Source organism: Pithys albifrons, chromosome 19 (assembly GCF_047495875.1).
Source record: "Pithys albifrons albifrons isolate INPA30051 chromosome 19, PitAlb_v1, whole genome shotgun sequence".
NCBI classification, from domain to species: domain Eukaryota; kingdom Metazoa; phylum Chordata; class Aves; order Passeriformes; family Thamnophilidae; genus Pithys; species Pithys albifrons.
In genome coordinates this window covers 3,962,793-3,985,971 of record NC_092476.1, presented here as the reverse complement: position 1 = coordinate 3,985,971, position 23,179 = coordinate 3,962,793, and the positions used below count along the sequence as shown (strand labels likewise).

The 23,179-nt window shown below is 63.1% G+C and overlaps 4 protein-coding genes across 19 annotated transcripts in view; 2 read left to right on the top strand and 2 right to left on the bottom strand.

Moving 5' to 3' along the window:
* Positions 1–1,220: 1,220 nt before the first annotated feature.
* CANT1 (calcium activated nucleotidase 1) lies at positions 1,221–4,799 on the bottom strand. Its single transcript, XM_071573545.1, has 4 exons — positions 4,709–4,799; positions 2,660–3,299; positions 2,199–2,402; positions 1,221–1,744 (listed from the first exon to the last, which is right to left on the bottom strand). The coding sequence occupies exons 2-4, from the start codon at positions 3,276–3,278 to the stop codon at positions 1,374–1,376; spliced, it is 1,194 nt and encodes a 397-aa protein (XP_071429646.1). The 5' UTR covers positions 3,279–3,299; positions 4,709–4,799; the 3' UTR covers positions 1,221–1,373.
* Positions 4,800–4,915: 116 nt separating this feature from the next.
* On the top strand, positions 4,916–10,275 carry C1QTNF1 (C1q and TNF related 1). Of its 3 annotated transcripts, none has more exons than XM_071573747.1 (5): positions 4,916–5,111; positions 7,774–7,912; positions 8,169–8,322; positions 8,440–8,582; positions 8,929–10,275. In XM_071573747.1, exons 3-5 carry the CDS (start codon positions 8,183–8,185, stop codon positions 9,477–9,479), a joined length of 834 nt encoding a protein of 277 aa, XP_071429848.1. In that variant the 5' UTR covers positions 4,916–5,111; positions 7,774–7,912; positions 8,169–8,182; the 3' UTR covers positions 9,480–10,275. The 3 variants fall into 3 exon arrangements, with proteins under 3 accessions (XP_071429848.1, XP_071429849.1, XP_071429847.1); XM_071573748.1 differs by lacking the exon at positions 4,916–5,111 and adding an exon at positions 5,229–5,695 and having other exon boundaries at positions 8,149–8,322; XM_071573746.1 differs by lacking the exon at positions 4,916–5,111 and adding an exon at positions 5,230–5,695.
* Positions 10,276–11,020: 745 nt separating this feature from the next.
* On the top strand, positions 11,021–15,523 carry ENGASE (endo-beta-N-acetylglucosaminidase). Of its 2 annotated transcripts, none has more exons than XM_071573745.1 (14): positions 11,021–11,213; positions 11,472–11,548; positions 11,686–11,887; positions 12,260–12,330; positions 12,420–12,577; positions 12,702–12,850; positions 13,003–13,168; positions 13,496–13,599; positions 13,826–13,934; positions 14,036–14,208; positions 14,418–14,572; positions 14,671–14,773; positions 14,865–14,979; positions 15,099–15,523. In XM_071573745.1, exons 1-14 carry the CDS (start codon positions 11,095–11,097, stop codon positions 15,501–15,503), a joined length of 2,106 nt encoding a protein of 701 aa, XP_071429846.1. In that variant the 5' UTR covers positions 11,021–11,094; the 3' UTR covers positions 15,504–15,523. The 2 variants fall into 2 exon arrangements, with proteins under 2 accessions (XP_071429846.1, XP_071429844.1); XM_071573743.1 differs by having other exon boundaries at positions 12,182–12,330.
* Positions 15,524–16,387: 864 nt separating this feature from the next.
* The window catches only part of RBFOX3 (RNA binding fox-1 homolog 3), a 145,593-nt gene continuing 138,801 nt past the window's right edge, over positions 16,388–23,179 (bottom strand). For 9 of the 13 annotated variants that reach the window (XM_071573547.1, XM_071573550.1, XM_071573548.1 and 6 more), the window contains 8 exons: positions 22,680–22,772; positions 21,621–21,681; positions 21,322–21,375; positions 20,905–21,037; positions 20,326–20,365; positions 19,705–19,763; positions 19,324–19,402; positions 17,676–18,476 (listed from right to left, as the gene is read on the bottom strand). In XM_071573547.1, the coding sequence (XP_071429648.1) occupies positions 18,432–18,476; positions 19,324–19,402; positions 19,705–19,763; positions 20,326–20,365; positions 20,905–21,037; positions 21,322–21,375; positions 21,621–21,681; positions 22,680–22,772 (564 nt within the window). In that variant the 3' untranslated portion in view covers positions 17,676–18,431. The other 4 variants (XM_071573557.1, XM_071573560.1, XM_071573553.1 and 1 more) reach the window with 3 other exon arrangements.

The window sequence follows — 23,179 nt, the reverse complement described above, 5'->3', positions numbered from 1 at the left end:
CAGGCCTAGCTCACTGAAGCCTTGCCTGCTGGCAGAGCTGCCCCAGGGGCAGGGTATTAAGAGGGACCAAACCAGGAACACCAGAGCCAAACACTGGTCTTGGCATGAGGATGTGCTGCCCTGTGACCTGGGGCTGGACAGAGCTAACCCAGGGAGCATGGGCAGGCCAGGAGCCACAGCTGTTGTGGCAGAGAGGTCAGGTGGGCCCTGGGGCCAACAGATGCCCCTTTGACACGTCTGGCTTCTTAAACTGTGCAACGTCCTGCCAAAGGCCACAGGCTGCGGATGCGATTTCACAACATGCTGGGGAAGGCTCCCTGGCCAAAGCCTCGGGCTGCTGTGAATGCTTCCCAGATGCTGTCAGCCCCAGGAAGCCAAGCTGGTGCGCCTGGCTCTGCTGCTGCACCGAGCACAGCAGCCCTTGCACAGCATAGCCATGCCACTGCCAGCTCCCAGCAGCTCCTGTCTAGGGCTCAGCTCTTCCTGGAGCTGACAGCTCTGGGGGTGGAGGTACCTCTGGGGCTGGAGCCATGCATGGCCACAGCTGGGAGAAGAGACGGCCAGCACAAACACACCTCCCAGGGGACAGGCTGGGAATGGCTCCAGGATGGGCCCTTGTTACACCTGGCCATGGCTGGTGGTCCCATCAATTGCTGGGGCTACATGATGCCCCTGCCCCCACAGGCAGAGCCACTGTGCCAGGAGCAGCACTGGAACTGGTGCTATCAGTGGTGCTGGAACTGCTGAACCCCCCTCAGTGACACGGGCAGAAGGACACAGCCACTGTCACCTCCTATACGAGACTTTTCCCAGAAACAGTCACACATCACCCTGGCCCCATCACCTCCCCCAGCTTATGGGAAAAGGGAAGGAAAACCAGCTTTTGGGGAAAACACCTGATGAAATCCCCTCGGTCAGACCTGCTTCAGCTGCACACCTCCTTCCCCACCCAGGGAGTCCTGTAGCACAGGAGGCAAAGCTGCAGAGCTGGGGTTCAGCTGCTCCTCAGCTGAAAAACCAGAGTCCGGATATCACCAGAGCCACTGACCCACCACAGAGGGCTCTGTCGAAATTCAGGGCTGGGCACTAAGGACTGCAGCAGGGCCTGCTCGGGAACCGGTGCTCCGGGATGTGGCCATCACCCCCGGGGCCGGAAACACCCTGTGGTGGCGGTCCCTTGCCACCAGGTGCCACTGTGGAAACACGCGCACCACGCCTGCTGCAGCATAGCCAATGCTTTATGGGAGAGGCCACGGCCAAGAACAGAGTCGGGAGCGCTGCCTGGCATCCCGTGCAGAGCCCAGGCTGGAAGCAAGCTGGCAGGGCCTGCCCATGCCCGTCAGCCGTCCACACCCCTCCACTCCAAAAGTCTGTTAAATAAACTCGATGCCCTCGTACTTCACGCTCCCGATCCTGGTCTCAGGCAAGAGTAAGCGCCCATCCAGCGTGAAGGCCATGATGTAGCTGGAGATCTTGCTGTTGTCTTCTTCTGATTTCAGTGCCACGATGATCTGGTCATCTGTGTCCGGGATGAACTTGAAGGAGGAGAAGCCGTGGGTGGGAACCACCTCGCCCACACGCCCCACCGTCACGTCCTCGAAGTCCTGGGTGGAGCTCAGCAGCAGGTTGGTGCCTCGCTGCTCATCCGCCCTCTCGTTGTAGCGCTCGTGGCTGGCGCGGCGCGGCAGGAAGAACCAGCGCTGCAGTGTGTCGCTCCAGGAGGCCGACTCGTGGATCAGGTACCCTGTGGCAGGAAGTGGAGTGTGACCACACAGGGCGCATGGGAACTGGCCAGGCTGGGGCAGGACCCTCCGCCTCCAAAGCATCCCAGAGGTTGCAGCCCCACATAGGCAGCCCTTGTGAACACTTCTGGCTCCTCCTGCCCCACTGACCAGCAGCAACATCTCAGTCCCTTCCAGAGCTGGACAGGCGCACCCAGCACGGCCTGCTCTGCCCAGGGGTTTGGCTGCCAGGCCCAGTGCCAGCTGAGCCACCCCAGCTGCTCATGGCACAGTCAGAAGAGGGAAATGGCCAGGGCAGGGGGAGGCTCTGGCCTCTGTGCCAGGACACAGGGTGGCCTCCAACCGCCAGTGGCCTTTAAGTCTCACCCAGTCCCAATATCTCTAGGGAGGGTGACTGGCCCTGGAGCCATCAAGGGTGTGAGACATGGGGTGGCAGGAGGTTGCCCTGCTCCATACCTGGGGGTCGGATCCCTGCTGCAGCCCTCAGGGCATTGTAGTTTGCTACCCAGTTCTCATGGCTCACGTCGCCCTTATAGCCAATGACCTTCACCCACAGGGGATTCTCATTCACCACCTCCCCTGTTGTGGTGGTCCACTCCTTGCCCAATCCCCCCACGTACAGGTGCTCGTCCTTCACCGCCAGCCACTCTGCCTTGAAGCCTGCAGTGGAGAGAATGGCTTAAGAGGAGCTTGGCCAACACAAGGCCATCAGACTGGCCCCCACATCCCAAACACCGTACCCCAGAGCCTGGTGCCAGGCACAGCATCCCCCCACACAGCCAGCTGGTCCCTGGGCAGGAATTGCCCCCTTCTTGGCTAGGCTCAGGGGTCACAGGAAAAGTACACCCCACCCCAAAAAACCACAAAGAGCCAAGGGCTTCACTGATCTGCATCAACAGGGCAGGATGGGAGCTCACCTTTCCCCACAGTGCCATCCCCATCTGGGAGGATCACCCAGGGCACCACCTTGTTGCCCTCAATCTGGTAGACCACACCTGTCCGGTCGTCCACGGCATACAGCTTCCCATTGAAAACCACCAGCTCAGAGAGCTCCATGCCCCTGCCCTTCTCAGCCAGGTGGGACTGCAGAATGCTCTCGTCCTTGTCCCACTCCACTGTCACGCTGTCCCCACTGTCCGACAGCACCAGGTAACCCTTCTTTAGGTAACTGAACCAGGTGTGCTCCTGGGAGCCACGTGACTGTGTGTCCAGGTCGGCGATGACCCCGATGCGGTAGCGCACACCCTCGGGGTTCCTCTGGGGCGGGGACAGTGGGTAGGTGTCATTGTAGCGGTCCCCTGCCCGCAGGCCAAGCTGCCATGTGCGAGGGCTGGGGGGGCCATGTCGTGCTGGGGAGGAGCGGTGCAGGCAAAAGAGCAGCAGCACAAGCCCCACACAGGCTGAGGACAGCACGATGGCTTTCCAGCGCAGTCGGAAACGTGGGTCAGCACCCTTGGTCATGGACGCGAGCACAGGCAGACCACCCACGCTGATCCGGAGGGGGCTCATAGACTCATGGCAGGGCGGCACTGGCATCAGAGTGAGGGCGAGGAGACCCTAGTGGAAAGAGGGGAGGGAGAAGGTCAGATTGCTGCAGCTGGCATCAACTGAGCTTGGGATGCGGCAGTGCACAGCCTTGGGAGCCCCATCCCCTCTCCTGCAGCAGGAGAAGGTGCTCCCATCTCATGCAGGTAACACCCAGCATGCCCAGGGACTGTTTGCTGCTGGAACCACTCTCGGCCCCTCTCAGCTAGCCCCGCTGTGCCCTCCTTAACAAGAACGAGCTCCAAAGCATTGGCAGGAGCACACAACCTGCCCAGCACCTTTACCTGACCCAGGGTCACTACAGCCCAGGCATCAGGGCAAGGCACCCAGCTCAGGGTGAGCCCTGGATTGCACATCCCTGCACAGCCCCAGGACGGAGCAGGTTCCCCTCTGGTGGTGAGGACAACCTTTGCTGCTGCCTCCGGGGACGCTGGCTGGCCTGGGCCAGCTCCCGCAGCCCTGGGAACAGGTCTCGCTGGGCAGGGGCGAGTGTGTCCCCAGGCTCCACAGGGACGACACCTTGAGACACGTGGCAGCTCCGCCCAAGCAGGATGGCAGCACCTGAGCAGGAAGCACAGCGCCCGGCACACACCCCGATCTGCTCAGGTTTAAGAGACACACCAGCCCCCCACCCTGCCCAGGCTCACAGTGTGTCCTCTGGCCGTGTGGGCACTGCGAGCCCACCCCAAGCTGTGCTCACCCGCGGGGCGGGGGCACTGCAGTTCTCCTCGCTGCCACCTCCCTCCCTGCAGCACAGTGGACATGGCACTGCCCTTGCAGGGAGCAAGCGGCCCCAGAGCCGACCACCAGGCTGGTTCCGTGCCAGGAAGCGTGGGGCAGAGACCCCCAGCTCACGGCGGGGAAGGGGGTCCCCAGCTGCCACCCCAAAAGGTCCGGTCCGTGTCCCCGCGCCCGGCGCAGGGCTCGGGTCGTGCTCCCCGCAGGGTCTCAATGTGCCTTTCAGCAGCTCGAGCGGCGAACAGAGCCGGCATTGAGCGTGGGGGGCCGGCCCCGAGCGGGGCGGCTCTGGCAGGGCCCTGTGCCCCCGCGGGTGCACTGATTCCCCCCGCGGCTGTGAGGACCCCAGCACGGCCTCAGGGACCCCCCGAGCCCCGGGCCACGGCCACGGGCACCCACGGGGACCACCCCAACACCCCCGGGTACGGCCACGAGACCCCTCCATAAGGACACGAGACCCCCCGTCTCCGCCGGGCGCATTCGTGGGGACCCCTGCGCCTCCCGTCCGGGCACGCTGCCGGACCGCCGAGGCACCGCCGGGGCTGAGCGGGGCCCTGAGCGCCCCCGCGCCCCCCTAAGCCCCAGGGCCGCTCCCGCCCGGGCACGGTGCTCGGGGCCCGCGGCGGGTGGGGACCTCCTCTCTGGCTGCCGGCCCGGCGCGTCCCGCCCGTGTCCCCGCTCACCGCGGCGCCGCCGCTCCCCCGCCGCTTCCCCGCCGCTTCCCCGCCGCCTACAGATCCCGGCGGCCCCGTGCGCCGCCACCGGGAGTGGGCAGACCTCCGCCTCTGGAAAAGAACTACAACTCCCAGCGGCCAGCGCGCCACCCCCACGCCCACCGCCCAGCTCCCTGCGCCGCGGGGCCTGCCGGGAGCTGCAGTGCGCGCCGAGCCGCGCCCCGCCGGAGCCGCGCACGGGCGGATGGCGCCCAGCGGCGGGGCCGTGCCGGGCCGTGCGGGGCCGGGCCGGCCCGGGGGTGGGCACAGCGCGTCTCCCCGCAGGGCATGAAGTCGCTGCAGCCGTCGGCCGCAGCCCGCAGCAGATTCTGCCGCTGTGCCGGCTGCCCCCGTTGTCCCTCCGCCACCCGGGGTAAGGGCAGTGGGACAGACCCAGCCACACCCATGTGCCCGTCCGGCCGCCAAAGGCTGTCCCCGGTGGGGCTGTGCTGGCCCCGGTGCCTCCGGGGCTGAGAACGGCCGGTGGCGCTCCCGGCGTGGGGCAGGGCCCGACCGTGTCCGTGGTACGGCGCCTGTGCGGCGGTCCGGGAGGACACGCGGCCGGTCCCGTGAGCTCCCGTGGATGGCTGAGGGGCCGGTCCCGGGAGCTCCCGTGGATGGCTGAGGGGCCGGTCTCGGGAGCTCCCGTGGATGGCTGAGGGACTGGTCCCGGGAGCTCCCGTGGATGGCTGAGGGGCCGGTCCCGGGAGCTCCCGTGGATGGTTAAGGGGCTCACATGGTTAAGCGGCCGCGGGCGCACATCTGGCGGGGGAGGGCTGCGAGGCTCGCCTCGCTCCACGGCCTCCTGCGCTCCCACACTCTGCATTTCCGCCCGGGCCGAGCGAGAAGCGCTCCGGAACGGGCGGCAGCGACCGGCCGCGGGCAGGCTGTGCCGGGCCCGGGGCAGGCTCTAGGGCAGCAAAGGCAGCGGCGGGAGGGAACAGCCGTGCCCCTGAGGTACGTGGGGGGCAGCTTGGGGGCCCTGCAGGCCTGGGGACCGTCCCGGAGCCGCACCGTGCTGCGCTCCCACCCGTGGCATCATCGGGGCGGGGGCGGCTCCGCCTCGCCAGGCGCTCCGGTGCCCCGGGGCACGTCCAGCCCCGGGGATCGGTCCCTGCACTGCTCCAGGGGAAAAAAAGGGCTCTGCAACCATTCCAGCTGCTGCAGCAGGGCATGGGGGGCCTGTTCCACTGGCACGACCCCAGAGGCACCCATTTCCAGCTGCTGTGGAGAAGGGAAGTCTGTATCCACCACCCTGAGGGAAGGAACAAGCTGTGGATGCAGGTCCTGCTGCCTCCATGCTGTTCCAAGCCCCTTGTTTCTCCCCCAGTGTTTGTTCTGTTTCATCATGGTTTCTATCTCCACCTGGAATGTATTTTGGGGTGTTTTGACGTGCAGTCCCAAGACTTCCGCAGGCCACTCAGTTTAAGTCTCCAACCACTTCTGGAAAGCATCCAACCCTGATAGGAAAAACCGCGACCCTCGGCAGGGCTGTGTGTGCCTGCCCAGCACACCTGTGGGGCACAGGGGGACACATGGGGGGCCTGGATAGCCCTGTGTGCCACTTACGGCGCCCTGTGTGTGCCACATGCTCACCTTTGTTCCCAGCAGCCTGGGAAGCACTGCCTTCTGCAGTGGGAACTCCCTGGTGAAGGGTTTTTCTTTGTGGAGCAGTTCCCTGGGGCACTGCATTTTCTCCGGGGCTGGGCCTTCTCCAGGTCCTGGGGGAATGTTTGGTTTCACAGTGTCAGAGCTAAGGGAAAGCCATGGGCTTCCCAAGCTGCCAGCATGCTCCGTGCCATGCTCAGCACATGTGTCTGACACAGCTCAAGGCCAGGCAGGGTGAGCAGAGCCAGGACCAAGGTTTCCCTGGATGATACCTGCTCACGAGCGCTGCTTGGCCTCCTCCATGCTTCTATCCATGGAAGTGCCTCTCCCCTGCCACAGAGCTGAGTGCCCACAGTCCTGCCTCTCCCCACACCTGGCAGTGCTGAGATATGGGCTGAGAGGACAGGGTAAGAGATGGGGGCACAGAGGCACCTGGGAAGCGTGTGAAGGGGCCAGGCCCTTGGCAGAAGGTGCAAGCAGTGCCCCTTCCCTCTGCCCCTTCCCAGTTCCAGTGACTCATGATCCAGTCATTGACCTCTGGCCTCAAACGCCCTCCACACCTGCTTAGGAGCACGCACAGTTCCCAGATCCCACGCTTGGGGACAACAGTAACAGCCACTGATCACTGACTAAGGGCCCCAGTGCCCCGAAAGCAGGCGTTCAGCAGAACAACAGCATTCTGCCTCAAAATCCTTCCTGGGCTGGCCCAGCCCACCCTCAGCACGTAGGGCAGGACTGAGCGAGCCCTTTGACCCTTGGGCTGGTGCTCTAGGATCCTGGCAGAGCCTGTGCAGCATGGCTGGGTGGTGCCAGGGGAGGCTGTCTGGGAGGGGACAATGGCAAAGGCCGCACCTGTGTCCCAACCCAGGGTGGCACCTGGCTGAGATGGGGGACTGGGTAACAGCCAACCCCAACTTGACCCAGCACTGCCCTGGACCCTGCTGCTGCGAGATGCTGAGCCCTGGGCAGTGCCACATGCCTGTTTGGCCAAGGCTGTCCTGGCACCTCGGGGCCAAAGGGCGAGGTGCTGCGTGCTTGGCCCCACATCTCTGGCAGATATGGCTGTGATAAGGCAGGGAAGGGCCATGGAGGGCCCGGGCTGGGCCAAGGTGCCACCACCACTGCAAATATTAGTTTGGGCCCCACACAGGGTGTGGTCTCCCAGGAAGGTTTCTTCCTGCTCCCAGCTGGGGCTGCCAGCCCCCATCCATGTCTCTGGAGAAGTGTGTTTTGTCCCCTTGCCAGCCCTTGGGCTGGCAGTGCCTGGGACACAGGAGCCCCTTGCAGAGTCTGTGCAGCCCGTGCTACATCCTTGCAGGAGTAGGGATGCAGACACACTTCCCAGACAGGGCTGCGGTCTCTGACACAGGCAGGACTGCACCCTGACGTTGGACCCATGGCATCTGGAGCTGCCTGTAATTTTTCAGGTGCTGACACCCTACATTGCTGCTCTTGGGCATTCATGGGAGGCATCTGAAGCCAGGCTGAGCAGGAGTAGCAGCACTTGGCCCAAGACTTGGCTGGTCATCCAGACCCTGCTGCTCTGCTTCATCCTTGGCTCTCCAGGTAATTCTCTATGCCATATGTGCCAGGGCTCAGGGGGCTGCATTGCCCCGGGCCACATGTTGGTGAGCCCAGAGCTCCCACACTGCCCCAGCGTGGGTTTCCCCAGGTACTCACTGGGGTGACACTGTGTCCCACAGCTCAGCCAGAAGCCTAGGGCTGTGCACTGCACAGGTCCTGTCCCAGGACAGTGCAGGGCATAGCTGGGCTGGGCATCTCCACATTCCTGTGTCCCTCAGCTGTCCCTGGCACCTCACAGGGCACTGCCAAGGCATGGAGGGGCTGTGGGTACACGGTGTCTTGCTGCTCTGCCTGCTGCTGTCCTGCCCTGTAGGGAGCCAGACCAGACCTGGCCCTGAGCAACAATGGTGGTCAGACCCCGAGGAGGCCCTGTCCCAGCACCAAGCTGCCAGGTGAGGGGACTCCAGGACCAGGACGCTGCACAATGGGGTCCAGGGCAGCCCTGGCGCTGCAGAGGGCCCCCGCCCCCACTGTAGCTCCCTGTTGGGCTTTGCTTTCTGCCTTGCCAGGGCCACACAGGAGCAGAAAGTGGACAGCTCCCCGGAGGGGCTGCCCTCACAGCCCCACTGTGTCCGCTGCTGCCCCCAGCCTGGCCAGCGCTTCTACCCCAAGTACCAGCCTCTTCCTCAGATCAACGTGACCATCCTGAAAGGTGAGGGCTCGCAGGACCTTGCTCTGTGTGTCAGTGTCTGTTGCCCCATGACTGGTACCACACTGGGTTCCCAGTGCCAGATTTTGTACAGGCTGGGAGCAGGAAGCTGGGGTGGTACCTGTGGTCCAACGCCCTGCATGGGCAGAGGACAGAAGCTACACCAGGATGTGAGCAGCTTGTGCTCTGGTGGCCTCTGGGCAGCAGTATCAAAGCCCAGGGAGGGGGCAGGGGCAGGACTGGTGTGTCCCTGCTGCCTCCATCCCTGTCAGGCAAAGGGGCTTTCAGGGTGCTGGGTTCAGTGCTGGCCCCTGCCAGACAGCCTAACTCTTCCTTCTGCTCTGCCCAGGGGAGAAGGGGGACCGTGGTGAGCGTGGCATCCAGGGCAAGTTTGGCAAGACAGGGATGGCCGGCAGCAGGGGCCACACAGGGCCCAAGGGGCAGAAGGGCAGCATGGGTGCCCCGGGGGAACGCTGCAAGAGCCACTATGCTGCCTTCTCGGTGGGCCGCAAGAAACCCCTGCACAGCAATGACTACTACCAGACCCTCATCTTTGACACCGAGTTTGTCAACCTCTACAACCACTTCAACATGTTCACGGGCAAGTTTTACTGCTACGTCCCTGGGATCTACTACTTCAGCCTCAATGTGCACACCTGGAACCAAAAGGAGACATACCTGCACATCATGCACAATGGGGCAGAGGTAGTGATCCTTTACGCCCAGGTGAGTGACCGCAGCATCATGCAGAGCCAGAGTGTCATGCTGGAGCTGCAGGAGCAGGATGAGGTCTGGGTGCGGCTCTACAAGGGCGAGCGTGAGAACGCCGTCTTCAGCGATGAGTTTGACAGTTACATCACCTTCAGTGGCCACCTCATCAAGTACAGTGGGGACCCCTGAGCACCAGACCCACTCCACTCCTCCTGCATCGGGACGGGCAGCCAAGGAGCCCCTGTGCCCACCCATCCTAGGCGTGCCACCTCCATTATGCTGTTAGCCACCCCACTGCCACTACCCTCAGCAGCTGCGTCCATGTGTGAATTCCCCCACTCCAGCTTCCTGAGGCCGACTGAACACACCCAGGGGAGTTGGAGCCACTTCCAGCCCCTGTCACATTTGTGACTGGGAAGCAGCTACTCAGATGGGGTGGGCAGGGAGCTCACACTCCCTGCACCTGCTCCACTGCCAGATTTGCTGGGCACAGCCCATTGCGGCACTGGCTGAGCTGGCACCAGTGGCACAGTGTGACTGCTGGTGCCCTGGTGTGAGGCAATACAGACACGTGCACTGTGTTCTTCCTCTGTGCACTGTGCTGTGTTCCACACTTGGAATGGGCAGAAAGGGCTCAGCACCATCAGGGAAAGCAATAAACCGCTAAGGGCCCTCCTTCCTTCCTCAGAGCTGGGCTCCAGTGTAGCAGTGTGGGGCAGTGTGGGGCTAGGTACCCTTGGTGGGAGCGGATTGCATCAGGTCTCTGCAGGTACTATCACCGTTTGCCCCTGCCCCTGATTGGGAGGGGCTGGCCCTCTGCTGCATCCCTGAGCGTGGCACCTTCGGCCTCAGCCACTTCCTTTTCATTAGATTATCTGCTGGCCAGGCTTGTTTGTGTAGATGCAGCAGCAGCATGGGGCAGCATTCTGGCCCTCGGTACAGCTCGTGCTACATTAAACACCCCACGTTTCCAGCCTTGCTCACACCTTCAGTGTCCTCTTGCTTTGTGGTATGGAAGCTCCAAAGGGTGCGGGACAGAGGATGGAGTGGCGGCTCAGGCTGAGCTTGAATAGAGGCTGGCTCCATAGGTGGTGGGGTTGGGGCTAGAGAATGTCTAGGTGAGGCTGGTCAGACCATCCACTGCTGTGCTTGTGTGGTGTGGGCAGCAGCCCAGGGCCCCAGCTCAGTCCCACAGCAGGGCCAAAGCCTTCTGGCAGCACCAGCCCCTCAGGACCAGGTACCATCTCCAGCCCAGTCTGCACAGCAGGGCCTGCTGTGGGACACAGGTTTCATCCCAACACACAGATCCCATCTTGGGACACATGTTCTATCCCAGAACACAGTCTGGTCCCAGCACAGGTGTCCCAGTATAGATGTGTCATCCTGGGATACATGGGCCCTTATCCCATACACTTGTGCCATCCCAGGTCACATGTCCCATCCCAGAACACACAGTGACATACGGCTCCATCACAGGACGTGCAGCCCATCCCAGGACATGGCCCCATCCTGGGACATAGGATCCATCCAGACACGTGACCCTGTCCCAGGACGCACAGCTCATCTCAGGACACACGTCCCATCCCAACATGTCCCATCGCGGAAGACACGTCCACATCCCAGAACATACGTCCCTCCCGCAGGATTGACGGTGCATCCCAGGGCACGGGACGCGCGGGCGGTGCCGGGGGCGGTGCGGGCTGTGCGGGGCGGAGCTGCGGGGCCGCGCCCCCGCCAAAGCCGGGCCCGGTGGCGGCGGCGCCGCCGTCAGTGCGGTAGCGACAGCGGCAGCGGCGGCCGGGCCATGGCGGAGGCGGCAGAGGGGCCCGGGCGGCGCGGCAAGAGGACGGGAGCCGAGCTCGGAGCTGGGGCAGAGGAGCCGGCGGAGGCGGAGGCGGAGCGGGCCGGGCGGAGGCGGCGGAGGTGGATGGCGGGGACCGGCACCGGGGCCGGGACCAAGATGGGAATCGGGACCAGGACCGGAAGGGGGCTGGAGATGGGGATCGGGACCGGGGATGGGGATCTGAACCGGCACTGGGATGGGGACTGGGAGTGGGACCGGAGATGGGGATCGGGACCGGGATGAGGATCGGGACTGGGACCAGGACCAGGGATAGGGACCGGTGCCGGGGCTCCGGAGGGCACTGGTCCGGTCCGGCACTCACCTCTCTCCCGTCTCAGCTTGCAGCCGGCGATGGAGACCCGGGGAACCACCGTCCTGCACGACACCATCAGCGACCGCCCAGACCCCCTGCCAGGTGAGGCATCGTGAGAGGGACCCGCTGCAGCCCTGGCGCCCAGCCGGGATGGGGACAGTGCTGGTGCCAGTGTCAGTGCCGAGCTGCACAGTGGTGGTCCCTGCTGACCCTGTCTCCTGACTCCCCACCACTCCTAGCGAGGTACTTTGACACGAAGACGACGGAGCCCATCAGCTTCTTCTTGTCTGGCCTGGAGGAGCTGCTGGCTTGGCAGCCCAACAGCAATGACGAGTTCAACATCTCAGCCGTGCCGCTGGCCAAGCGCCAGCCCCCCCTCCACAGCACAAGGCCCCGGACGCTGGTGTGCCATGACATGCGTGGCGGGTACCTGGAGGACAGGTACATGCTGGGTGGAGGGCAGATGTGGCAGCAGAGCTTGAAACCTGCCTCAAACCCCAAACCACTTCTGTTTCTGGATGATATGTTTCCTGCCGGCTTGGCCGCAGGTGGGCATGGTTGGGGCATTTGGCTCTTGGTGCCAGTGCTCAGCAGCCTTGCTTGGGCTGGGATGTCCAGGGGTGGCTCAGTGCCACAGCTCAGCACAGTTCTCAGGTGTGAGTCAGGCTCCTACCCAGCCCCGCAGCATCTGACAGCGTCCTTCCTGCACCGCCCAACCCTCTTGCCTCTCTGCAGGTTCATCCAGGGCTCAGCCACACGCAACCCCTATGTCTTCTACCATTGGCGCTACATCGACATCTTTGTCTACTTCAGCCACCACAATGTCACCATCCCGCCCGTGGTCTGGACCAACGCAGCACACAGGAATGGTGTCCCCGTGCTGGGTGAGGGCAGAGCTGAGCCTGGAGCAGCCTCAGGTGTGTGGTGAGTTCACCAGGGCACGTGGCTGATGCTGCCCTTGCTGTGTCCCCAGGCACGTTCATCACGGAGTGGGTGGATGGGGAGAAACTGTGCGAGGCATTCCTGGCTGGTGGGCAGGAGGCGTACGGCGCTGTGGCCGAGCAGCTGGCCCGCATCGCCCAGCACTACCGCTTTGATGGCTGGCTGATCAACATAGAGAACGCGCTGAGTGTGAGTCATGGTAGCCCTGCTCACCTCCCTGCCTTCCCTGCCTACCTCCCCATCTTTGTGCTGCTCCCGTGGGAAGCTCCCTGCCAGTAGCCCTCGCCCACCTCTCCCTGCTCTCTCCTGCCAGGCAGCGGCAGTGGGGAACCTGGCCCCCTTCCTGCGGGACCTGACGGCGCGGGTGCACAGTGCTGTGCCAGGGGGGCTGGTGATCTGGTACGACAGTGTCCTGCAGGATGGCACACTGAGGTGGCAGAATGAGCTGAATGAGCAGAATAGGTGAGGTCGGCAAAACTGGCCCTGGGTGGGGGCATGAGCCCACCTCAAACCCAGTGAGGGGGTGGTCAGGGCATGACCTGTGCTGCCCTTGGTGTGGGGGTCTGCAGTGAGAGCCAGAGCAACTGCCCTGCCACTCTAACCCTTGTTCCCAGGGTGTACTTCGATGCCTGTGATGGGCTGTTCACCAACTACAACTGGAAGGAGGAGCAGCTGCAGCACACACTCAGGCTGGCTGGGCCACGCCACGCCGATGTCTATGTTGGTGTGGATGTCTTTGCCCGTGGGGACGTGATCGGTGGTGGCTTTGACACTGACAAGGTGGGTGTGACAGGGCCGGGCCAGAGTGGGACCCTGGGCCTCCCCGGCACAAGCTGAGCTCCTACCAATGGCTGTGCCATGCTGTGTTGGGCTGTTAACCTAAGGATGAACTGCTGAGGAGTGGGGGATCTCAAAGGTGCTGGACATGCATGGAGAGAGAGCTGGAGGTTCCCCAAGCTGCCATCCCTGGAGAGGGAGTCCCACAGCACACCTCCACAGTGTGCTGCCCCACCTTGGGGCCAGTGGGATGTGGGGGAAGCAGGGGCAGGACAGGTGACCAAGTGACTACCTGGTCTGGCCTGTGCTGCTCACCACTCGTCTCCACAGTCCCTGCGCCTGATCCGCCAGCACAGCCTCTCCGCAGCCATCTTTGCTCCTGGCTGGGTTTATGAGCACCTGGGGGAGGAAAACTTCCTGCAGAACGAGAACAGGTAAGAGCAGCTCAGTGGGAGAGAAAAAAGGGCTGGGAGTGCCCTGGGCCAGGAGGACTGTGGGGTGGCACGACAGGGCTGCTAGCACCCCATGGCTGCTGGGACACTGTGGCTGCTGGGACTCTGGCTGCTAGTCAGGACCCAGCTTGCCCCACTCTGCCCTAGCTGACATGATGCCCTAGGCCGTGCAAGGGGGCTCTGCCCTGACACCCACTTTTGCCTTCAGGTTCTGGGGCTTGCTGGCTGAGTACTTGCCCACGCACAGCATCTGCACGCTGCCCCTCGCCACCTCCTTCAGCCTGGGCATGGGCACCAGCAGGTTCCTGGATGGGAAGGTGGGTGCAGGGTGACGGCTCTGCTTTGCCTGAGCTGGGCTGGGCTGGGCAGGGGGGTCCCTGCTCTTGGCTCCCCCAGCCCAACTCTTTCTGTGCTGTAGGATGAAGAGTCTGGGCCCTGGTATGACCTGAGTGTGCAGGAGATCCAGCCCCTATATCCGGAGCACCAGGGCAGGCTGAGCACCAGCTGCTGCCTGCAGGATGCCTGGTGTGGGGGCAGCTCCCTGCGGCTGCAGGGGACCATCCCTCCTGGCGAGGAGCGTGTGGCTGTCCGGTGAGTTGGGGCAAAGCCCTTTGTCCCCTTCTCACCACCAGGCTGGCACAGCACAGCCTGCATGGCCCAAGCTGTGCAGCCCTGGGGCCTCGTGGCAAGTGAGCCCCATGGGGCTCTGCCCCCACTGCCTAACACACCTAACCTGATGCATCTTCTCTTTTTCTCTCTCTGTCGCTGTCTCTGTCTCTGGGTGGATTTGGGGTCATCAGCCTCTTCTCTTTGCAGATGCCAGCACCCCCCAAGCTCTTCCTGACCCTGCTCTACAAGCTGGAGGGTCCGCAGCCCGATGACTTCACAGTGGCACTGGAGGTCACCACCTGGGACTCAGGGACCTGCCTCGAAGGCAACCCCACCTCCCTGCCCGGTGAGGACCCTGTACTGCCCTCTGCAGTGAGCACCCACTGTGGGGTGCAGGACCAGCTCAGTCTCTCGCCTCCTGACCTGTCTCCCTCCCTCTGGCAGAGCCCAATGGCCGGCACCACCCACGGTTCCTCCCGGCTCCACCGACTGGACTTGCCAAGCTGCTGGCTGCCTGCCACCGTGGCTCCCATGGCTGGACCAGCCGGTGAGTGCCCTGCCTGCATCCTGTGCCCACAGGCAGGCATGAGACACCGGGACTCCTGGCTACCATTCCCGCTCTGCCCCTTCCCTCTCAGGTGCTATGAGCTGGAGCTGCAGGACTGCAGCCTGCGAGACCTCTCTGTGGTCGTGTCCCGCCAGCAGCCCAGCCCACAGGAGACATCCTTCACCTGCCTCCTCGGGGAGGTTCGGGTGAGTGCCCGCCACTGTCAGCTGGAGGAGCCCACCCCAGTGCCACCCTTGTTTTGGGAAGGTGGGACGGTGCTGCTGCCCTTGACCCTGGCCCTGACAGCCCTGTGGTTCCCTCACAGGTGCTGAACACAGCCAGTGTGGAGGCCTCCCCGCCACAGGTGCACAGTGTGACAGCCTCACAGCTCTGGTGGCAGGAGGGCCCTGAGCCCGAGCTGCTCTCGCTCAGCCTCACCCTGCGCTGGTCCTTCCCGCCTGGCCGTGCCGGATGCTTCCGTGTCCTGAGCCAGGGTGCCCGGTGCCGCCGGGGCCAGACAGCACCGCAGCTTCTGGGGCTGGCACAGGGCTGCTTGTTCCGTGCCGTGGGGCTGCTGGTGCCACAGCCAGTGCCTGGGCAGTCCTGCAGGCTGGAGCTGCTGGTGGAACCAGTGCTGCGGGACGAGCTCCCTGTGGATCCTGACCGCTGGGGCCGCCTTGTGCTGGTCTATTCTGCCCCAGGCAGTGGCACCAGTTCTGATGGGCATTAAAACAACTGTGGTGCAGCCCATGTTGTGTCTCCTCCATGTGGTGCGTGAGTTGCTGGTGGAGGACACAGAAGGTGGAGGCTGCATTTTGTCACTCTGGGTAGGTGGGTCCCTCTTCTCCCAACCTGTGGTTGTGCTTAGCTGTCATGGTGGGGGCCTGCTGGGTGCTGACCAGAGCCCTGCGAGGGGCTGGCAGGGACCACCCCTGGATGCATGACCCCACACTGGGGTACCTGCCCCGAGACTCCCCCCAGCTCTTGCTGCCCTTACTGCCTGCCAGCTGTGTGCCTACAGGCTGGGGCTACTTGTCCCAAGACCCACAGCCTGATGCTGTCTCCCCGTGGGGCCCAGCCCAGTGGGGAGCTGCCAGCATGGGCTCTGCAGCAGTGTCAGCCCCAGGGAGCAGCACAGCACTGGTGCCTGCTGTGCCCATCACCGTGAACCCAGCCCAACACCACTAGCCTGTGCTGCCTCCTCTGAGCATTTTCTGAGGAGGAGGGAAAATTTATAGCAGCAATTATTTTCTCACAGTCTAGTGAGCAAGCAATTAGCAGGCAGGAACAGGCGGGTGCGCCTGCAGTGGGTCCCCTGTCACACCCTCTCTGCACGCTGGCCCCATCCCCAAACAATGCAGCCTCTGGTCAGGGACATCGATGTCAGCCATGGTGGGGAACAAATTACATGACCGTTTGAAGAATGAAGGGCTCAGCCCAGGCAAATAAGGGCTCCCCATCCCATTCCCTTGTGGTGAGGCTGGGGACCCTGTTGGTCCCCCCCGACCCACAGGCTGCAGTCCCCTGTTCAGCACGGCTGGACCTGCTGTGGCAGTCACACCCCCCACGTCCTCGCACCAGCGGCCCAGTCAAAACCTGAGTTGCCCATGTTGAAGAAAGAAATCTTTATTAATAATTTCAATAATAATAATAATAATCCTTGTAATAATAATCCTTGTAATAATAATAATAATAATAATAATAATAATAATAATGTTTATTAGAATGGTCACACCTTTAAGCATACAGGGTGGGCCGGCGCCAGCCCGCGCGCCGGGCGGCGCAGGGTGCTGTAAGGGAGAAGCCAGTACAGCGATGGACGGAGCTTTGTACACAGGGGCGGGCGGGGGCCGGGGTTATGTACACCAGGAATAGAAAAGGGGGAGCTCATCGCTGGGGCGTCAGGGGTGGCTGCAGACTATAAAGTGAGGTTTGAGGAGTGGCAGAGCCACATGGGGCAGGGGGCGCGGGGCTGAGTGTGAGGCTGCCTGTGGGACAGGGCTGCACCCTAGGGTGGGCTGCACAGACCCCTGTGCCATCAGGTGCCAGACCCGGTGTGCTGGCAGCTGCAGCCCAGCCCCGGGGCTCAGGCAGGTCCCCACGGATGATGCAGCGGCTGAGAGCCCGTGCCCAGGGCTGGGGGGTTCCACTGCCTCGGGCAGGGGTGGGTGGTCATGAGCATGACCCGCACTGCGAAACAGGCGGGAGCAGGAGCAGGGTCAGAGCAGTCCCTGGCCCAACGCTGGTCAGGGACCTCCGGGCAGGCTGGGAGCACAGGGTGTCAGGGATGGAAGGAGGGGAAGGGGTCACAAGTGAGTTGCAAGCTCCTCTTAACAAAAATTCCCTTTAAAAGGCAGAGGCTTGTCCCCTGCAATGCCTCAACACCGCGGCCGCGCCGCCGCCCCAGGTCCGCGCTGGAGCCAAGGCCTCGCACCCTCGACATGCCGATGGCTGCCAGCACCGGGTGTCGGGTGGCACGAAGCTGGGTCCCCACCCTGTCACCCGGTCCCCCGAGCCGGGCAGGGGCGCAGCGCTCCGCCGGCACCCCCAGCGCTGCCACACCAGGGAAAGGAAGACGTGGTGCCCAGGCCCTGTGCCTGGGCTGGGGAGGGCCCCACAGACCCCCACGGACCCCCATGCCGGCTTCCTCCCTGCCCGGCTGTGGGCCAGCGTGCAGGGGGTCCCTCCGGCGCATGTGGCCGCTGGTGCTCACCACGGCTCCTCCGGGACTCGCTCGCTCGGTGCGTGTGGACAGTTTGGGACTCACTTGGCTGCTGCCGCTTGGCTTTTTCTTTTTTTGTTGCTTTGCTTTTAATTTTTTTGTTTTGGGTTTTTTTTGTGTGTGTATGTATTTTTTTGCCCTTCCTGGTCCCAGAAGGAAACAGCCGTGGGTTCACTACAACAGAAACAAGAGAGGCAGGTCTTTTGCTGGAGCAGCCTGGCTCAGTCAATGGCCAGGGGGCACACAGGCACCAACCTGCCCCCCAAGCCCAGTGCTGCACCCCAAGCCCACACAGCCAGCCCAGCCTGATGCACTCAGCTCTGCAGAACAGCATGGTCAGCCCAGAGAACTGCCATTGCCCAGGGGGCTGCGCTGAGGTACTGCAGCTGCCCAAACCCCATCTGTCTCCAGGGCTGGCAGCAGCCCCCGCCAGCTCCTCTCTCTGCTATGGGGGCAGAGGTCCTGCTTGGGAGCTGCTGTTGCCCCGTGCGCCAGCACCTTGGGCCGAGCATCCCTGCGGGTCGAGCATCCCTCTGGGCTGTGCATCCCTGTGGGCCGAGCATCCCTACAGGCTGGGCATCCTCTCCTGCCTTACAGGGGGATGAGCCCTCTGCACCTCAGCCAGGGCAGTGCCCGTGGGGGGACCCTGCACCCCAGCTCTGGGAATGGGTGCTACTGGGGCCGAGGGCTGACCCCATTCCCCACGGTCCCCGAGGTGGGCAGACGGTGCACGAGAGGTGCATGGTGGCAGGACAGAGCGGCTGAGGTAACCCCACAGGTGTGGGGTGCTGCGGCCCCGCGGAGCCCAGCGCCAGTCCCAGCGGCCCAGGCAGCGCCCGCGGGTCCTCCACAGGCTTGGCCTCGGCTCTGTCTGCCTGGTTTGGTTTGGTGCTAGTGAGCATCGGGGGCAGTGGTGGGGGGCCTGGGTCTGTCTTGCTAGTAGGGAGTGAAGCGGCTGTACCCTCCTCGGTATAGACTAGCCTGCAACATCAAAGATGAAAAAAAAAGCCAATCAGTATTTGGAGAGAGGCGAAGCCCAGATCTTCCCTTCTTTTTTCTTTTCTTTTCTTTTTGCTCTTTCAACTGATAACAAATCGCTGCTGTTCGTGGGACATGAGGAGTGGGCAAGGCCAGGGTCTCAGTCTTGCCCAGGCTCTGTGGTGGCCATGGGGCCAGGGGCTGCCATGTGCCCCCAGCTGTGGCACCGCATGCCATGGCCACTGAGGAGCCCATCCCCAACCCTGCTGTGGCACTGGGCTGGAAACATCCAGGATGGAGTGCCCACAGCCCCTCACTAGTGGGTGCCCGGGGCTGGGGGTGCCAAGGGAGTAAAAAAATGCAGAAAAAGGTGGGCTGGCTTTGAGCTCCCACCCATGAATGAAATTTTTCATCTTTGATGCTATCAGAGCTAGCCGAGAGCTGTGGTGCATGGGGGACTGCAGAGCTCCTGGTGTGTGTGTGGCTGTGTGTGGGGGCCTGGGGACACTGCCCTGCACTGGGATGAGAGAGAGGGTCCTGGACCCCAGACAGGGTCCTGGAACATTGACCAGGCATCTGGTGAGGGGGGCAGCCAAGCCCTCAAGAAGTGGAGTGTGTGGTCAGGACTCTGCAGGGTGTGAGAGGTATGTGGAGCAGAGCTGTGGGATGGGAGTCTCCTCTCCTGCAGACAGAGCCAGGCAGAGGCTGTGCTGTGCCCGCTCCCCTCCCACAGTCCCCAGGTGCAGGGATGCCCTGTGCCCCACAGGCTCCCTGGCTGCCGTGCTGGCCCCCTCCCTGGGCCGGCTGCAGCCCCCTGGGAAGCAGAGGAAGGCCGAGGGGCTGCTCTTACCATGGTGCCGATGCTGTATGTGGCGGCAGGGCCGATGGTGTGGTGGTAGGGGTCTGCTGCTGCATACACTCTGCCGTAACTAGGAACAAACACACGGGTGGGTGTTAGTGACAAGAGTCACAGTCTCCCCTTGGAGCTCCCCTGGCCCAACTGCATCTGGGACCACCCTGGGATCTTCCCACTCCCCCCTGCAGTGTTGTCAGCCCTTTCCAGCCCCAGCCCCAAGGGAAGTGCAGGGGTCCTGGATGGCAGGACACCCTCCCCATGCCTGACTCTGTCCCCATCCTGTGGCACACAAAAGCTGCAGGGTGTCAGACCGGGTGGTGCAGGGTGGCACGGGGTTCCCCCCCAGTGCAATGCCCGCGGTGCAGTGGCGCTTACCTGTCACTGTATGCTGCTGCTGCTGCAGGCTGGGCGTACCTGTAGGCAGCATAGCCCCCCTGCAGGGAGGAGAGACTGGTCAGGGGGCAGCACCCATGGTGGGGGGACTGGAGTTGGGGCGGCTGGGTGCACCACTGCACTGCACAGAGCAGCAGTGAGGCCCATGGGGAGCCAGTGCTGGTGCCACTGGGCATATACCAGCCTCATTACCATTCCCCAGGGGCTTTCACAAACATTAACCTTAAAAAATTAAATTTCCAGAGGAGAAAATGTCACCTCCCCACTCGCTTTAATGAGGTGTCATGTTAGATAAATCCTTCAGTGCCTGCCTGAAATATCGCCACCGGCTCCTCAGACATAGAGGTTAAACACGGGGGTAAGGCACTGAGGCCATAAATCCCACATGATGCTGGCCCTGCCAGGGGGCTGGCGGGGGCACGGGACAGGGCACAGGACCCTGTGCAGTGCCACCCAGATTGCTCCGGAGGAGCCACACTGTTCAAGCTCTGCCTGCCTCCCAGGAAAAGGGGCTGGCAGGGACGGAGACGCCCAGTGGGGTCTGCCCCCTGCCCTGGCACGGAGTCCTTGTCATGGCCCAGCCCTGGGCACAGTGTCACTTACGTAGATCTCAGCTCCGTAGAACCCGTCCTGGTAGACGACCCTGGAAATGAGGCGGAGGTGTCAGAGCCTGACCAGTGTCCCCAGACCAGGGGAGTAGAGAGAGGGTGGTGAGCGAGAGAAGTGGCCTCAACAGCACAGCTAAGGGGTGAGGAGCAGTTGTGCAGGCCCCCGACGACATATCCAGGCTGGGACTCTGGACTTGGGGACAGACAGAGGGCATGGCCCAAGGCAGGGGGTGCTACAGGGATAGAGGAGTCTGGGGCACGATCACTGCTGGGAGCAGCTGAGCAGCTGCAGATGGCCATGGCAGTGTCTGTGTCCAACATCAGCACAGCTGATCCTGGCTGGATCCACCATCCTGGCTGGAATAACATCCTGTGCCCTGGGGCACAGGAGGCTGGTGAGTGCTTGGGTCACCCTGAGGGCAGCAGCCTGGGGGTTGCAGAGTCCCTGGCCAGGCAAGTGCTGTGGGAGCTGCAGGCTGCTCCCAGTGTGTGAGAGCCTGGCACTGCTGATCAGCCCCGGAGCAGTGTGGCACACACCCCCTGCCCCAGCAGGGCCCCTGCCATGGCTACTCACGCGCCGTAGGTGGGGATGGGCGGTGGTGGCGGCGCAGCTCGGAAGGTGTTGTAGACGGCACGTCCCCGTCCCCGTAGGTGTGCCCCCCGGTAGGCCACGGCTGTCCCCGTGGTGGGGTATGGGAACCCCGTTACTGCGGAAGGGAGGGGACACATGGGCTTTCCACAGCAGGTCTGCACAGCCACCGTGAGGCATTCGTGATAGAGCCCACTTATGTACCCCTGGCCTGTCAGGGACACAGCCCCGTGGGGATACTGGGCAGGAGGACGGGGTGGGGGGAGCTGTCCAGGCAGAGGCATAGGACAGGGAGAGGGACTTGGGGCTGCTCACTGTGCAGAGCAGTGGTAGGCTGGGACACAGTGTGGAGCTGATGTTTGGGGGGGATCTGTGGCAGGGATGGCTGCAACCTGATATTACCTGCGTAGAATTCAGGGCCATAGACCGCTCCCACCACCGGGTTCAGCTTCCAGCCTGTGGGCAGGGAGAGCCAGTGAGGACAGGGCACTGCCCCCATGGAACTCTGAGGGGCCACAAGCCCATCCCTGGGCAGGAGGAGGGCATGGGGGGGATTGCATGCCTGCACTGGGCAGGGATGGCTGCTCTCCGCAGGTGTGGAGGATGTTCACTGCCAGAACCCCACAGCAGCCGGGCAGTACGTGTGCCCAGGGGGTGCCCCTGCCCACCGCAGCCCCTGCTATCTGGATGCTGGCCCTTACCATTGGTGTAGGGATTGGCGACCTTCTTGTTGGTCATGACACGGGCTGTGGCATTGTTCACCTGCAGAGAGAGGGACAGGGGGTCAGTGCCTGCGGGCCATGGGGCTGGCGAGGCTGTGGTCCAGGGCCTGCTCGGCTGCACTTGGCGCATGTCGCTGCTGCTTCAGGTGCCGGAGCAGAGGATTGTGGCTGCACCAGAGGTGTCACGAGAAAAGTCTCTGCCCTCACCTGCCCCACTGTATGCAGACGTGCCCATACCCCCAGACAGGCCATGTGTCCTGGCTCCAGCCATGAGCATGGGGCAGGCTGGTGGCTGGAGCCCCGAGTGCTGCGGTGCCATGCTCAGGCTGAGTCCTGATGTGCTGCACACGAGCTCCTGCCCGGCTTTGTTGGACCACCATTTTCCCCATCCATGGGGTGTTCCTCTGCCCTGCCAAGCTCCTTCCCTGACCTCAGCACTGCTAGGACATTTTGTCCCATCCCCTCTGCCATGAGCCACCCTAGTTCCCACTGCTTGTTGGCCACCAGCGAGGAGTTGCCAACAAATGGGCAGAGCCTGATCCCTGTGCCAGGCTTGCAGAAATCAAAGCCCCCAGGGATGGGCATCCTCCGGCACTGCAAGTGTGCAGCCCTGAATGGATCCTTTCTCCCAGCACAGGACAGGCAGGAATGGCACAGAGCCCCAAAACTACTGCAGAGTGTGGGGCAGCTGCCCCAAAACTCCTGCAGAGTGTGGGGCAGCTGCATGGCAGGCACAGGGCTGCAGGTCGGGGAGTTCACCAGACCCCTCCGCACCAGGCAGAACACAACCCCAGCTGACACCCTCGCTCTCCTTGCACGTAGGAGGTTCCTTTGGGCTGGACACTCCTTGTGTCAAGCAATGACCTTCCTGGCAGCCGGCACACATGCTCCTGTGCCACATTCAGGGACACATGCACACGCTGGGCCCAGCTGCCCTGGGGCACCCAGGACCCAGAGCTGTCCTCAAGCATCCTGCAGCCCGGGCGGGGGACACGCACACGCAGGCATGGCATGGCACTAGCACACTTATCTGAGCACCTCAATCTTCCGGCCCTCTACGATGGTGCCATTCAGCTTCTCCCGTGCCCGGTCGGCATCTGTGCTAGTTTCAAAAGTTACAAACCCAAAACCCTGTGAGCAGAGGAGAAAAGCAGAAAGAAAGAGACAGAGAGAGAGAAACAGAGAGAGGGTATGGGGACAGAGAGAGAGAGGGGGTGAATCAGGAGAGCTGGCGCAGGAGGTGAGGCTGCCGCAGTGCAGAGATGGAGAGCCTGGGCTGGGGTCCCCGTGGGGCTGGGGGTCCCGGCTGAGGCCCCAGCATTGCTCACGAGCTGGGAGAAGAGTCTGGTAGAGGGCACAGAAAATGGGGAAGATACAACAGAGACATCCAGACACAGAGGGACATGAGCTGCCTGTGGGAGGACAGAGCAAGCCCTTCCCTCCCTCCAGTTCCAAGGTGCAGGGACCCGCACGGCCCCCCCAGTCAGTGCAGGGGCTGCCCCAAGATGGGGCATTTCATGCCAGGGTCCCACGGGGCA